This window comes from Tetrao urogallus (genome assembly GCF_951394365.1).
Source record: "Tetrao urogallus genome assembly, chromosome: 2".
NCBI classification, from domain to species: domain Eukaryota; kingdom Metazoa; phylum Chordata; class Aves; order Galliformes; family Phasianidae; genus Tetrao; species Tetrao urogallus.
Window position 1 is genome coordinate 57,961,118 of NC_136814.1, and position 15,959 is coordinate 57,977,076.

The 15,959-nt window shown below is 36.1% G+C and overlaps 1 protein-coding gene across 1 annotated transcript in view; it reads left to right on the top strand.

The window, feature by feature from the left end:
- Nucleotides 1-15,959, top strand: part of PTPRK (protein tyrosine phosphatase receptor type K) — a gene marked incomplete at both ends in the record, with an annotated part of 369,996 nt that overhangs the window by 284,988 nt on the left and 69,049 nt on the right. Inside the window, 3 exons of the mRNA XM_079550348.1 lie at nt 9,277-9,386; nt 10,492-10,693; nt 13,102-13,207. Coding sequence (XP_079406474.1) covers nt 9,277-9,386; nt 10,492-10,693; nt 13,102-13,207 — 418 coding nt within the window. The remainder of the gene's footprint in view (nt 1-9,276; nt 9,387-10,491; nt 10,694-13,101; nt 13,208-15,959) is intronic.

Here is a 15,959-nt window from a genome sequence, read left to right on the forward strand (position 1 = left end):
AGAACAGTGTATTTAACAGTTTTAAAACACCTACCAGATTAAAGTAATATTTCAGCAACTCCTCTTTATATGCTCTGGACGAAATTTCATTGACACAAGGCAGTTTAACTTACCACAGTCAGGAGAAATAAAGAATAGACGTAGACAGTGATGGTGACATTAAGTGATTATTCTAAGAATACTGGCATTAAAGAAATTAGAATAGATACTTCCTCTAATAAGGCTACAGCTGTGGAAACAACGAGCAATTTGAATTTCCTTTCCTTATGTCTAGATTTTATTGGAATATTTTCAACAACAAAATGAAAATAGATATTTCCATAGGGGTTAAAAAAAGTAAAATGATTATTTGGGGTAATATATGAGCATAGCTACATTAAAAGATAAAATTTTAAGAAGTAGCATGATTCCTTGCCTATAAATAAATGAGAACAATGTATGGCTATATGTATGGATAGCAAGGTTAGAGTCTGGTAGCACTTTTTTGCAATATATTTTCAGTTTTACAAGAAATTGAAGCAATAAAGGAGGAAAAACAGCTGATTAAATAGTCAGAGTATGAGGATCTGTAGAGAACTAGTGATAGAGATGCATCACATGAAGATGTATTGACATGTTCAAAATTAGAATGCTTCATGCAATTCTTTATGCGCAAGAACTTCTTTACAGTGAGGGTGACGGAGCACTGGAACAGGCTGCCCAGGGAGGTGGTGGAGTCTCCTTCTCTGGAGATGTTCAAGACCTGCCTGGATGCCTGCCTGTGTGACCTGCTGTAGGGAACCTGCTTTGGCAGGGGGGTTGGACTCGATGATCCCTGGAGGTCCCTTCCAACCCCTACAATTCTGTGATTCTGTGATTCTGTGAATTCAAATTTTAGCATTATTGTATTTAAAATTAATTATAAAATATAAGTCATGATGAAATATTTCTTTATCTGAACTTATGATGTAAGTATTTATGGTTGCTATTTTCCTTGAGGTTAAAAAAAAAATGAAAAAAGTAGTAGCAATATTGCAATGTCCATGGAAAAATGGCTTTCTTTTTCTTTTTAATTCAGTTTTCAAGAAGGGTTATGGTTTCTGATAGTCTTTATGTAGTTGTGTATGCAGTGATGGTACATCACTCATCACAGAAGTGATTGTGAAGAGCAGAGTCAGGTGCATATATTTTGTCTTCTGTTTTTGTTGTGGGATACTCATTGAAAATTATACACATTAGGCAGTTTTTTGGACTAGCATGCCAGCAGGGAACAGATACTAAGGTACACTATTTCAAGGAAGTGCTATTTTCGGGGAAGAATTAATGCATTTTGAAGGGTATATTCAGACACAGTGGTGATAGTTATGCTTGTAACCTGGAAATATCCTCTTGTGAGGCCAAGTCAGTGATTCTGTTGGGAGTAAAATGCACGTTTTTGATTATGCACTATTGATTAACTTGGAAGTGTGTGTCCGTTTAGTCATACATTTCAAAATACGTGACATGTAAGCAAGATGCAATCCTGAGGCTGTTAGCCATCATAGAGGATCAGAGAGACATTCACACCTGCATTGTTCTTTGAGATCTTACAGCAGTACTAAACTAATTTCTGTAGTAACTGTATTTGTGTAGGGTGTGAGTTCAGTCTAATATCTGAGTGATCAAGTTTCCATCTAAACTGTGTGAAAAGACAGTTTGCTGCCTAAAGCAGGGTTCAAACTAAAAGCATGAGAGCTACAGTAAAATGCATAGTTCAACGCCCCACGTATTTCACATACGATCAGAAGTAGTCTCATTGTAATCATGCTTTTTGTAGGTCTTGTAGAATTAATGTGATTTTCATTACAATCTGGGTCCATGACCACTGTCTGGAATCTGTAAAGTGTTGAAATTGAAGATACATGCCCCAGTGGTTTCCTCTCTTCCTCTTTCCCATTTTGACCTCATCTTCTGTTGCTCTATCCATTTTTCCCATCTTCCATCTTTTTCACTTCTCTTTTTTTTTTTTTTATTTTACCCTTCATTTTTCTTCTGTCACTCTGCCAGAAACTTTATATACTTTTGAAAATCTAGGATTCTTTAAATTCAGAGGATATTGGTTTTATATGGATCTCTGGTATCACAAAAGCCAGAGCACTGAGTGATAACTGAGCAGCAGCATATCATGCCAGGAGCAAAATTAATTCAGAAAATGCTTAGTAGAAGGCTAGGGTAAGTTTCAGAAGCTCTTCAGACCTTTTGAGCCATGACTGACAAGTGAAGAAGCTGTTAGTAGCTTATTGTTCAAAACCTGGATGAAAGCAAAGCCAAGAGTATCAGACAGCCCCAAAGTAGACCTTTTTCTGACCAGAGCTGGATCTGAATACTTGTTGACTTAGGTATTTCAGTTTAAGTGGAGTTGATTAAAAATAATTTTTAATGTAGTAATTTGTGCAGAGCTGAATTCCAGAGAAACATGAAGTACCAGCAATATACTGTTAGTTTGTACAAAAAGAATAAGGAAACAAGGAAATATTTGACTGGTTTACAGCTGAATTACCATCTTTCACTGGGAGAGACCACGAAGATTTGGAACAAATCATGAAGATTTGGAACAAGCTCACGCTGTGTAGCTGGGGGTGGAATGTGTTTGAAAGACTCAATAGAGGAAAAAAAAAAAGAAAAAAAAAAGTAAGGTTTACCTGTGCAGCCTGCTGCAGGGAGCCTGCTTCACTGGGGGGTTGGACTCAATGACTCTAGAGGTCCTTTTCAACACCTACAATTCTGTGATTCTTTGAAATCTGGGGATGAATGCATGCAGGACAAAATTGAACAAAGTACAAAAACTATTCATGACTTTATCACTTTACATAGATCAGCAATCTATGCACATTCTTGGAGCGGCATGACGCAGGTGCTGCAAACTCAAAGGAGCCCTTTTTAAAAGCAATGTATGGTAGATGGAATTAATGAATATACAAGTTTCCTTAATTTGGAAACAGATGCAAAAGATGGTGAATTAGCAGAAATAGTGGCAGTCATTTGGAGAAAACAACTATGGAGAAAGCAAATCATGAAACTCGAAGTATTTGATGATTTTGTACCTAGTGAAGGAATGTCAATTAATACCAAAAACAACTAACTGAAAAAGATTATATGTCATAGGATAAGTACCCTTTTAGGGGGTTTAAAGTGTACCAAAGCTTTGGTCTTGATCAAAGGACACGCTCATTGGAAACAAGTGAGGCGCCCTGATCTTTTTGAGGGTGTAGTTCATTCAGCTCTATAGAGATCTATAGATCTATCTATAGATAATCCTGTGCAATACAGCATAGGGTTATGACACCCAGTATCCAACTCTACCACTATTCTCACTTCTTGGAAAATTTCAGCTCGCTCACCGTTTGGAGAAACAGCTGGGTAAGAGGGAAATGTTATAGAGACAGGACCAAAAAAAAGAAGAAAAAAAAAAGAAAAAGAAAAGAAAAAAGAAAATATCTTGTATATTACCATAATACAAAAATATGAAATACATTCCTCCAACTGCAAGAGAGAGGAATTTATAGTTGACATGTAGTATTTTTCCATTTTTGTTAGTAGACTGTAAGTTGCCTTTAGAAATACATATATATACTTCTCTGTTTGTTTTTTTTTTTTTCTTCCACGTTCAGCATTTGTTAGAAGAGGGATTGTTTCCTTTATGCTTTTTCAAGCTGTTCTGGCACCCCAGAAAAATATTGGGAGGAAAAAAAAAGAGGAGATATATGTCTCGATCAAAGGAAACAAAAAATGCTTCAAGGAGCTTTGGAAGAACATAGATATAAAACTCTGCTTGAACATAGTTCAAGTAACAAAAATAGCACACCTGGGAGAAAAGTTAATGTAGCAAGATGAGCAGGCAAGTTGAGTAAGCCTGATGCAGCAAAGGAAGCTTGCAAAAACTACTTGAAATAGCAAACTATCTTGAAAAAAGTGTAACTTAGCTGAATGACATGCACAGATGTCAAGTGAACATCAAATACTAATCTTACTGGAAATTGGCAAGAAGTTATAGTTAATAAAGCAAAACTCATGATGAAATTATAAAGAATTTGATGTAAAGTTATCCGTGTATGCCCTCACTAAAGGCATTGACTTTAGACCTTGACCAAAGAGGGAGATATATGCACTACATGTCTTGTGTAGTGGACAAACTTAGTGTTGATATAATCAAATAGGAAGGAAGTTTTACATCTTGAGCAGCAGCAAACGGAAACTGGTTATAAATGCTCCACTGCCCTTCATAAAAGGAGCCTGGAGTGACCTGTTTGTCCTTCAGATCCTGAAGATAACCCCAATCATTTTTTCAGATGATTGGTAGGATTTGCTAACAGCATATAATTGAGAGAGAAAGAAGCGATGGTAGAAAGACACGTGAGCACTTTTTATTTAAAACGTCAGAAAACTTGATTTGTGGAAAAGAAAGAAAAATATTGAAATTATTGACTCTTTAGATCAGACTTATTTTAGGCTTACACTGAATGAACAGCAAATGAAATAAGTTGTTTAAAGCTATTGCAGGGAGTAGAAATGCAAGCTAGGTTTTATATTAATACCCCAGAAAAAATTGGCCATGGAACACAGAATTATTTACACTGGCTGAAACAACTTTCAACTTTCATTTCCTTTAGTTACCTATATTAGAAGCTTTATAGCTGAAAAAGCTATATGCAATATGAGGTGCTTTTTGGCAATGGTGTGTTTGACATAATTACACCTGAAAGCAGGCCAGGATTAACAGTTATTGAAGCTGTCTGTGATGGGACGAGGAGTGATATGTAGGCCTTAAAATTGCCTTCATTGACAGCCGAGGTGCTACTTGAATCTGGCATCAGAGTACTGATTTGCATGGTTTTAGTAAGTTGTGCAGTTGCCATTTTGTCAGTATGTAAGGTTATTTTTACCCTAAAATGGACAACTGTTTCCAAATCCCAGAGCTGAGAAGTGCTGAAGTCCATATTTGAGACAAAAGGGCTTTAAACAGCAAAATGCACTGGACGCCCGTGCCTGATGCCCATAGTTCAACAAATGCTGAATAAGTGAGTTCAGCCCTGCATGATATTTGTGTCCATATCTATGACAAATGCTGCCACTGCTGCGACTGAAGAGCCACTGCCAGTTGGCATAGCAAACAGCTTGATCATAAGCATTTATATTTGTTGTGTTTGTGTTTTTATATGACGGGGAAGTTACGTGGGCCTGCAGGTGGCAACTGCAGGTGTGAGCCAGTTGGATGCATAAAGCTAATATGACAAATCCTAGCTTTTTGCCCTCAGAGCAAATGTAAAGGTTGGCCATTTTAATTGCTTGTAACACTTGAATGGTAGAAGAGATTCTCTTTTACCATCTCCTGGAAACAGAACATCTGCCTCCTGAGAATGGCTATAAGCTGTGTTGCTGGTATACTTTCCTTCAAAGTAAACCCTTTATTACAAAGGAATTTTTCCTTTACCTGTGCATATATCTACACACAGCTTTTACTGTATTGCTTAATAATACTCTGCATGACTTTCACAGAACATGGTAATAAAAATACTCTGTTTACGTGCACTTTCCTTATTATGTAGCAGGAAAATAGAAGCAATATAAATTCAATTTTATAGAGGCTGGTGTCAGTTAGTACATTGTTCTTCCAGAAATAAAGTATTATAAATTTCCTGTTAAGTTAGTGTACAACAAATTTAAGTGACACTATTTGTGAATAAAAATTTATTTGTGTCTGTGACAAAGTTTAATGCAAATATATTGCTCAAAAATGAATTGGTTTTATGTCAGATTGATAGCTTGTAATTTTATTCTGCATAGTTTTTACAGAAGTCCACCACATTATATTTGTAGAACAAAAAATTATCAGCTATTCACTGATTCACAGACAAATATATAGCTTTGTAAAAGGGCTCTGGAAATGCATCTAAATCCTAAATTCTAAATATCCTAATTATCCTAAATAATTTATTTTCCTCTGCTAAGCATAAGTCTGAACCTGCTGGAAGATTGACCTAGAATAATGTATATAAGAGTCTTTGCTGTTGTCACTCAGAGATGGTGGGTTCACACTTCACAAGGTCAGCAAATGGAAAGAAAATCAATGGGACCAGAATCTTTTTAAAGAGAGGGTGCAGAGGCTAAAATGTCAGAGCACAACTCCTTTGATAGCTACATACACTATTTGAATTATTCAGATACTTGGCCATTGACATGGAATCTTAAGTAATGTACTTCTCTTAAATATACACTTGTAGTAGTCATGGGTGATTTGATTTAGGGTAGGCTATCTATAAAGACAAGAAGAAGAGCTCACTTAGAAAAGAGATGGGAGCTGACAAGGTAGCCACGATACCCAAAAGTGAGCTATGGGACTTTTAGAGATGCACACATGTGCCTATAGGGAGTCTATCTTTTGTGTTCATTGTGTGGTGGCTTCTGAAAGATGCTGCTTACAGAAAGATGACATTTACCTGAATGTTTTTCACTTGAGCACTTCTAAAAGGTTGTATAAAAGAGTGGGGGGCTCTGAATACTGCTTTTCAAAAGGCAAAGCTTGAAGTGTTTCTTAAGATCTTTGCAGTCCTTCTGGAAGTTGGAGGGAATAGACAGTAATAGTAATAGATAGCTACCCAAATGGAAGAGTGCAGTTTGTGTATTCACTGTAGTGTTATCATCTGGTCATATTGCTGTTGGTCTTTTGTTGTAGATGGCAAGTTTTTGTTTGTGGTATTCGGGGCGTTTTTTATTACTTTCTCCTTTTTTTTTTTCCTTTTTTTTTTTCCTTTTTTTTTTCCTTTTTTTCTTTTTTTAACTTTTGTGTGTAACTAGTACTAGCCTGAGGACAAAGGCATGAAAATATAAACATGGAAGATTATATGTTATTTTGACTAATGAGATGAATGGAATATGTGTGCTTGCTCACAGCACGTTTTTTAAGCAAATACTTTTGCTTCTGCTTCACACCTTCCTCACTTTCCTTTGCTAAACCTATGCAAATACTATGTTTTTACAGTGGTTTAACTGAAAAAATTGAAGGGAAGAAGAAGCTTTGAACACACAAAATGTGTCCTTCAAACTAAAACTAACTTTCTCTTCCTTTTCCTAAGCATTTCAACTTGTATTTCTTTCTTTGCTTTAGCTCTAGCTGAGCTCTCAAATAATTGAAGTTGTTCACAAGCTTCATTTTTGGTGAATTTATGGGATGGCTGAGGTACATGGAAATTATTGCTCTCTTTCTCTAGATACTTTCTCTCCTTTGCTTTCTGACCTTGTTTTTACTGGGATTCTCAGCAAGCTGCTCATCACTATCCCAGCTTCTCTTCTCCTGGCCTCCTCTTGCCAGTAAGAAGAGAAGTATGAAAATAACTGGGATGATGATATTCCTGTCAGTTTAACACTGCTGCTGCCACAAGCAAATAATTTTATAGCGCAGAAGAAGAAAACAGGGCCATACAATGTAATGAGCTCAGAGGTTTATCCCACTTGGCAGAAATGTAGGAGTCTTTATGCAAGCCTGAAACTTGGAGCTTTGTACCCAGATTAAATTAAATATGAAGCATATTCTTTAAAAGCACCACAGAAAAAGGTATTTTACAGGGTTTTGAGCAATTATGTCTGTTATTTTTTAATGCCATATACTTTAATATGCTTTATTGTCAAATTTCATATTTTGTGTGTATGCCCTGGTGCGTTTGTATGGTCTGTCTCAAACACAGATGTGTGCATAGAGACACACATGCACATCTTCTAGGAAAAATCAGAGTATATTCATACCTCATTCAGATGTAGAGATGAAAAAAAATGAAGCATTCCTGTGCAAAACAAAGCATTGCCCAAAGCAAATCTGTGAATGCCACAAACAAAGCAAAGGGGCTGTCATGGCATATCAGCCTTTATCCAGTCCCCAGTCCATATCAGTACACTGAAGCAAAACAGCAGTGTGTGATTTTAGTTAACTTCTCCCAAATCTTAGCTTGACAGATGGGTAAACAGTTTCTGTGAAGCTCTCCTCTGTTTACTGCTGGCTTTTCTGACTCCATGAATTTATTATTAATGAACTAAATGATGTTGCTTGTACCAAGGGTCAGATTACCATTTACAACTTCCTTGCAGACTGAAATGAAATGTGTTACTGGGATACACCACACACACTATGGCACTGCTAGCATAGTACCTTGCACCTCCTTTGATCCAGTGATTATTAATTTATTTTTACTCTTTGTAAAATGTGAATATGCTTTGAAAATTAATACTCAGGAAATGTCATGCATTAGGCTCACTGGATGTTGCACCGAAAAAGACAAGCTAATTAAGAAGGGGGGAATATATGTCAACATATTGACAGCTTGAAAGACTGAAGATTTTGACAATTTGGCTTTTTTTTCGAGGGAGGAGGGTGTTCTGTGGTTTCAGGCTTTCTTCAGGTAGTCTTATCCTTATTCCTTCAGCATGTATGCCTGCAAACATAGGTGAGCTGCTACGGTTAAGAAGGAACCATGTGTACGAGCAAAAATATTTTGTGAGCTGTAAGAGGAGATAACTAAGCACTCCCACCTGGCATTGATAGGATTACCGGGCACTTCGAATCACTCAGGCAAAGAGACCTGAGATGACACTTCAGACTTTTTATTACAGCAAGGATATTGGTTCCATTTAAAATAAGAAAGTAGGGTCATCTTAGTGCGGTTCAGTTCAAAGCTTTGAAAATATCTTTTATTTGACAGATTTGAAGTAAGCGGTTTTGATCTTTCTGCAGTGTGAGCGCTGTAGCTGTTGAAAGCAGTGGCAGCTGAACTGCTGTTTTCTTACGCCCAGCCCCCGTTTAAGACAACAAATCATAAGAAGGGGTGACTGAAAATTATTTTGTAAGCATTTCTATCATTTGAAACATGCTGTATATATTGGCTTTCTTTCCTTTGATTTTTTTTCTTTTTAAAAGGATTTTAAAACCATGTAGTCCTTGTCCTGTGATATGCATATTACAGATTTCCCTGAACACCTGAAGTAATAATCTAACCTGAACCACCTCCCCTGGCTATATTACAAGAGAATTTGACTTTGCATTAAGTTTTGAAAACCGTATGTGGGGATAACATTTCAACTTCATGCTCTCTCTTCACTGTGAATGACAAAATATGCTTTGAAGTGCTTCTCATACTCTCTACCACTATCTTTTGCATGTGAATGAATGCTAATAAAAATAGACCTGTGCTGACTTTCAATTTTAAAAGGATGTTCTGCCATCTCTTTAATTTGTCTGTCTCCTGAATTTAAGTTTTATTTTGTTTGTAGTTCCAGGACCTATACCTGCCAAGTCAGTGAAAGGAACTCCTTTTGAAGATAAGATCTTCCTCAACTGGAAGGAACCTGTGGACCCAAATGGCATCATCACTCAGTATGAGGTAATCATCAAACAGCTGACAAGCATACAGAATAGGACTAGGAAAGTGTTGGAGAGAGGTGGCTGGTGGTGGTTGCTTCTTCTCCGAAGGCAGACTATTCAATTAGACACTTCCTTCACTTAAAGAATACTGGAATAGATGCTCAAAATTTATAACTGTGATGTATGCATTGTTGCCTGAGTGGCCCTGTCCAATATATTCAGCAAGTGAAGGTAACGGTGTTACAAATCACATGGCAAGTGCTAATTTTAAAAATCTTGTGTTGTTACTATTCGTCCTTCCAAGGCCATGATAAACATGACCTGTGAAATCTTATTTGTTGGAAGAGAAGGATTACTTGAAAGGTGAGAAGATTATTAAATTTGGAAGCACCTTTTTTTAACTTTGTGAGATCTTTGGATATCACCCTTCAGAGAAACCTGCATATATATTCAATTTAGAATGTGTTTAATACATGAGCCTTCTGGTGACTTCCGCAGAAGACTGGCAGGAAGCTTTTCTAAAAGTGAACTGATATGGGGAAAGATTGCCATCCTCTCCATCCGCCTTTTTATGGAACAAAGATAACAATTTTGCATAGTAATGATTTTTAGGAGCCAGAGAAACCAAAAAGACAAACAAACCCCCCTTGAATAAGTGCTGTGGTTTGACACTGGTGGGCAGTCAAGCACCACCAAATCTCTCACTTACTCTTCCTAATGGGAATGGAAGAGAAAATTGGAAAGGTGTAAGTGAGAAAAAGCATAGGTTGAGATAAAGACTGTTTACTAAGTAAAGTAAAGCTGCATAGACAAGCAAAGCAAAACAAAGAGCTCATTCACTTTTTCTTATAGGCAGGCAAATGTGCAGTCGTTTCCAAGAAATCAAGGCTTTATCACATCTATATAGGAAGACAGACATTGCCACTGTGAGAAATGAAGCACATACATATACCCTTTCAAATGAAGCAGACTGAACAATAATACACATCAAATACACATGGTATCTCTGAGAAAACTGAGTAGTTAAGATGAATATATGATTTGTGTTTCATTTCCATCCAAGCTAACTTAATCCCCTTGTGCTGAAACCGTAACAAAATTTTGGAAATAATCTTTTTTTCCAGGTGAGCTACAGCAGTATACGGTCGTTCGATCCTGCAGTTCCAGTGGCAGGACCTCCACAAACTGTGTCAAAACTGTGGAACAGCACACACCACGTGTTTTCACATTTACATCCTGGGACTACTTACCAGTTCTTTTTACGTGCAAGCACTGTCAAGGGGTTTGGGCCAGCAACCACAATCAATGTAACAACCAACATTTCAGGTAAAATAAATAAATAAATAAATAAATTAAAAATTAAAAATTGAGTGGGGCAAAAGTTTGTTGGTTTTTTTTTCTTTTTTTCCGGGACTTCAATAATCAGGAAATCTAAAACAAAACATTCTTATCATATTCTGAAAGAAGCTTTAATATTAATGAAAATGCTTTTGACTGTACTTCCTGAACAATAACACAAGCTCAAGGAAATTTTACAACTGTAGTTATCAAATGTTTAATTTTGTTTAATATTTTACTTTCATCTATAGATTTTAAGGTGCTTTACAAACTTCAACTAATTAAGCCTTGCATTACTCGATAAGTTACTATGTACAATTTAGTTGTTTTGAATATTAGTAAAGTCAGATTCAGAAAATTAACCAACTTACTCAAGGTATCACATTTACCAACATACAACTGTAACAGAACTGGGGAAGTTAACACTAAGTGTGCATTTCTTCTGTCAGCTTCAAATAGTTCTGCTTTTAGTTTGTGCCTTTTTTTCATTTACTGCAATGTGCTAAGAATGACTCTATTTATCTTAATAATGCACTGAAAACTCTAGAATAAAAGCAGTGTCAAATTGAATGCTTTAATATTTTGATTTCCTTAAACTTTAATATAATTCTCAAAACATAAGGTAGTTTATGCAGTTGACAAACAGAAAATGAGTCAATGCTATATCCCTAGAAACTGTTGATTTTAAGGTATGATAACTTCACAGCTTAGCAGGTTGCAAAAAAAGTCATTTAAAAGTGTAAGCAGCACAAAGCAAGCTATTTCCCTTATTATCTGCCAAAATGAAACTTAAATCCTCCTGTAAAGGGGTGTTAATAATGTACTGAAATGCACTTACCATTTCTTTGGAAAACTATTCACCAACTCTCCTCACCCAGTTTCCTAAAACATGCACGTGAATTGAAATGTGAGAAAATTCAAGGCAGAACTCCTTGAAATCTGTTGTAAGTTAAATGCTGTCTTTGTAGTTAAGTATAACAATTTGTTGAATTTCATCCCAGAACATAAGTACTAGCATTCATCATTCCCCAGCCCCTTCCATAAGCAAAACAGACAAAAACAAATGCTATGTTCTGTTCATCTAGCCTATGAAGTTGTTTTGCGGTCTGATGTTTTATTCTGATTTTTTGAAGACTTTGTGTTGCTTTACAACAAATGCCAGGTCATAAACATTCTGAGGTGATGGGCATGTGGCAAGTACACTCTTCTCTTCTAATTGTGAAAATTAGGGAAAAAAAATTATAACAGTATAATATCTTGCAAGCATGCCTGTGTCCCAGTCATTTTGCTATTTTAAGAAGCATCTCAAAACGTCTGAGTAATTTAGGGCTATGATGTATTCAGACTTCATCAGATTTATCTTCTTTCCATTCAAAAATATTGAGAATTTTGTCCAGAATCCATTGAACCATGACTTGGATATATGTTAATTAATACTTGGAAAATAGTTGTTTAATACTAGGAAACATTTGAAGTAAACTGTGACACCCTTTTATCTGAATTTCAGAGTTGTTTACACCTAGTGAATATGATGTAAAGAGTAATTCCTAGATGAACCTTCAACAAACATTATTTCTTTGAAACAATAGTATTTTCTGTAATGAACAACTTTTTTAATGTGCATTTAGGATCTGAGACTAATGAAGTATAGCTTTTAGTCTTTCTTTGCTCTTCCATCTATTGATGTATTATCTTAAAATTATTAATTAAATTTAATTAAAATTATTGTGATTTAAATGATTGACACCCTGCTAGAAAACACCTTTTTGTGACAATTAATTTTGAAACACAAAGGCATCATTAAAAATTTTATAAAGGAAAATCTACATGCTAAAAAAAAAAAAAGAGAGAGAGATCAACTGGAAAAACCACACAAATATGAAGATAGTCTTCAAGTTGTTGGAGTTTACTATCTAATGGATATGTATTTTTTTCTGAAACACGGAAGATCATGTGTCTTTCCTTACACTAGAGTTGTTGTGAACAACAGTATAACTAGTCAGTGCTATGACAAGTTTGTTATGGCAGAACAAAGTAGCATAACTAAAGTGGATGACTACATTATTGGAGAAGGAGGAGAGGTGGTAGATGTAGATCTTCAGGATTGCAAATATACTTGTTTGAAAGAAAGAGGGAAGATAGATTTTGTGTTCTTGGGGTTTCTTAGGAGTCAAATCCTCCCTCACTTGAGGGAGGGAGACTTGATGGGGAGGAGGATTATCAGTTGTTGTTCTAATAAAAAGTAGTGCTTCACTCAAATAATTAAAAAAGGGTCACGTAGCTGATGAATATCATGCCTTTTTATTGTATTGTGAACAGCCACGATGTCATAAAAACTCAAAATCTTTTTGCTGATTTGTTTCTTATTGTTTTCCTTCCCACTCAACATTAATCAGCTCCCACTTTACCGGACTATGAAGGAGTTGATGCGTCTCTCAATGAAACTGCTACTACAATAACTGTGCTCTTGAGACCAGCACAAGCCAAAGGTGCTCCTATCAGGTAAAAAAAAAAAAAAAAAAAAAAAGCAACAAAACACACACACACACAAACGTAAAAACTAAAGAAATCAAGAAGAGGTTCTTTAGCTGATCTTTAGCTGATTATACGCTGTCTTGAAGCTGATAAAGCTATTCATTTCTAAGTGATATTCATCTGACGTTACTGTTGTTTTTCTTAGCGAAATTGAGCTTGCCAATACACCTGTAATTAATGAGAGATTTTTTTTTGTCCCAAAAGATATTCATGACCTTAATCATCCAGCTGTCCATCTTGTTTGATTTAGGGTCCTCAGGACTACCTCCTATCCATTATCATTTCATTTTACTTCCTCTCAGTGTCTGCGAAATATGAGGTTGAAAGGTGTTTGTCAGAAAATGGATTTGAAAATAACACTTCCTCTCCAGTGCTTCAAATCATCAGTTCTGTAGCACATATGTATGATTGGAAAATTGAAAGCTCAGAGGAAATGGGAGAAAAATACTGATGAATACAAACTATTTGACCTTTTTTTTCCCTCAGAGTGCTTCGTAGTAGCAAGCTATTAAATTTTATTTGGCGTGTCCCATAATCATATTAAAATATGTCATTTATGTTAACTTCAGGGGTCTTTCCCTTTCTGCTCTCTATTGAGAGATAATTTAATTCTGTTTGCAAAGATTAGTCTACATCCCACTTTTTTCTTTTACTTTTTAATGCAAAATTTTTATGTTACTTAATTCCATTTGTGTTTTACTTATACAGCTGCATCAGGAAGATTCAGGGACAGAGCCGAGTAATTGGGGGTTAATTAGCTACTGAGCATCAAAACCTTTTCATGCTCTTGCCCTTGTGTATTTGAAGAAATATGCGCTAATGCATTTTGTTCTGTGTTGCATTGCCAATTACTGTGGTTCAACTGGTGTCCAGCAAGGTCCCTGAGCCCTATGAATCTGTTTGTATTAAGAGGAATGTTTGTTTTACTTGGATATTGTGTGGGTGAGTCATATGCCTACAAGCATTTTTATATCCTTATCACACAGTCATCCTTATGATCAATATAATTCAGTTAATAATTCAGTGTCATAGGAGATCATCCAAATTAGTTTCCTCTGAAGGAGATATTGATGTAAATAAAATTGTAACCTTATACATCTGGAGTTTCTGAAAGATTGCCCTGGAGCAAACCTAGGATTTTTGTGCAGAGTGGAGAGGGTTTGTGTCAAATTGATACAGTGGAAACCAGACCTGAGATGTGAAAACACTCCCATGATACACAAGTGCTTAAACTCACTATGCACCTCTGTATGTGCTTTTTAAAACCTTCCTGGTTTCTTGCTGCTGGCCATGTGCAAAGCTGCCCCTCTTTAAAAACATGATACCTCTCTCTATGCCATACCAAAACTTTCAAGTCTTGCACCTGGTTCCTGGAGGAACCAGAGTAGTTTTGCCCAGAGCATATTTAACAGCACGAATGGGATCCACTGATTGTGGTGATGCCCATCTTTTCTACACAGACTGTTCTGCAGCATATTTGTACGCACAGCAGGGGGCTCCCACATTTAGTCCCATTGCTTACTGTTACTTATTGTTTTAAAAGTTAATCAAAAGTTTGATAGGGATGGCTGAATAGAGTATTAGTAACTATTGTTTGAGTATATTCTCAAAAAAGAGTGCATCTTTCTTCCAGTCTCCCATCTTCCTTCTCAACTTTAATTGATTTTGAATACCCAGGAAATTACATTGAATTTCTAATATCAGGAAACACACAAAATAAATCCTCCACTGTAACCAGGAAGCTGAGCTTTATTTTTAAAATAGGTGTTCTATTCTTTGTTCTGAATGAGGAATGTTCTCCAGGAAAAATGCATAAGACATTGTTCCTTCCCTGTATATTGCAATCAGTTTTTTTTCAGCAGCTTTTTAAAAGGAGAGAGAAATGTAGTACTCAAATTCAGAACTGGTGTCACTAAAGATTTTGACCAGTTTTACTGAAGCTTCATTCCACCCACACTGTAGTTACTCTTCTACTATAAGCCTGTCTTGCTATCATAATGTGTGTTACCAGGTAGATGGCAAAAATGTATCACCATGCCTGAAGCTGTGATTGAGTAGAGCAGGGTCTCTTATGCTGCTCTTCAGCCTGACACTGAAGAATACGGCTGTTTTTTTTAAATCCTTGGAGCTGCAGGCTGTCAAATGATCAATTTATTTAATAGCAATAGGCCCATGTTAAATAATAAATAAATGCATGAATGAATAAAATTATAGAGAAAGAAAAGCTTACAGTCTGGTACTCTTTTACGAAATGAATTACATTATGACCATGTTTTGTTGTACCTCTGCTTCTCTATCAGCACAGCCCCTACAAAACAGATGTTCCTTAACCCAACTGAAATTTCCACGTGGCTGTCAGTCATTTCTTTAAGACACTACATGCCATAGTCATCGCAATTCTAAATGTGACTCTAATTATATCTTCCTTTTCAAGTGTTATCATTTAATCTATTCTAGCTTGTTTTATGATCTTCTGAAGTTTTAAATCAAATTGCATACTAGAAATCCAAAAGAAAACAGCACTTTTTGGGCTTGGGCTCTCTGTGAAGAATAGTGTTTTGCCATCAGTCTGGTTGATTAGATCCCAGTCAGTAGCATCAATTCTGCTTCAGTGATTCATTTAAAGACATGATTTACCACTGCAGTTTTTCTAAAGGATCATTCTGACTGACCATCAGCAAAACAATCTCCTGTACATCTTCTTTCAAATCCTGCTTCA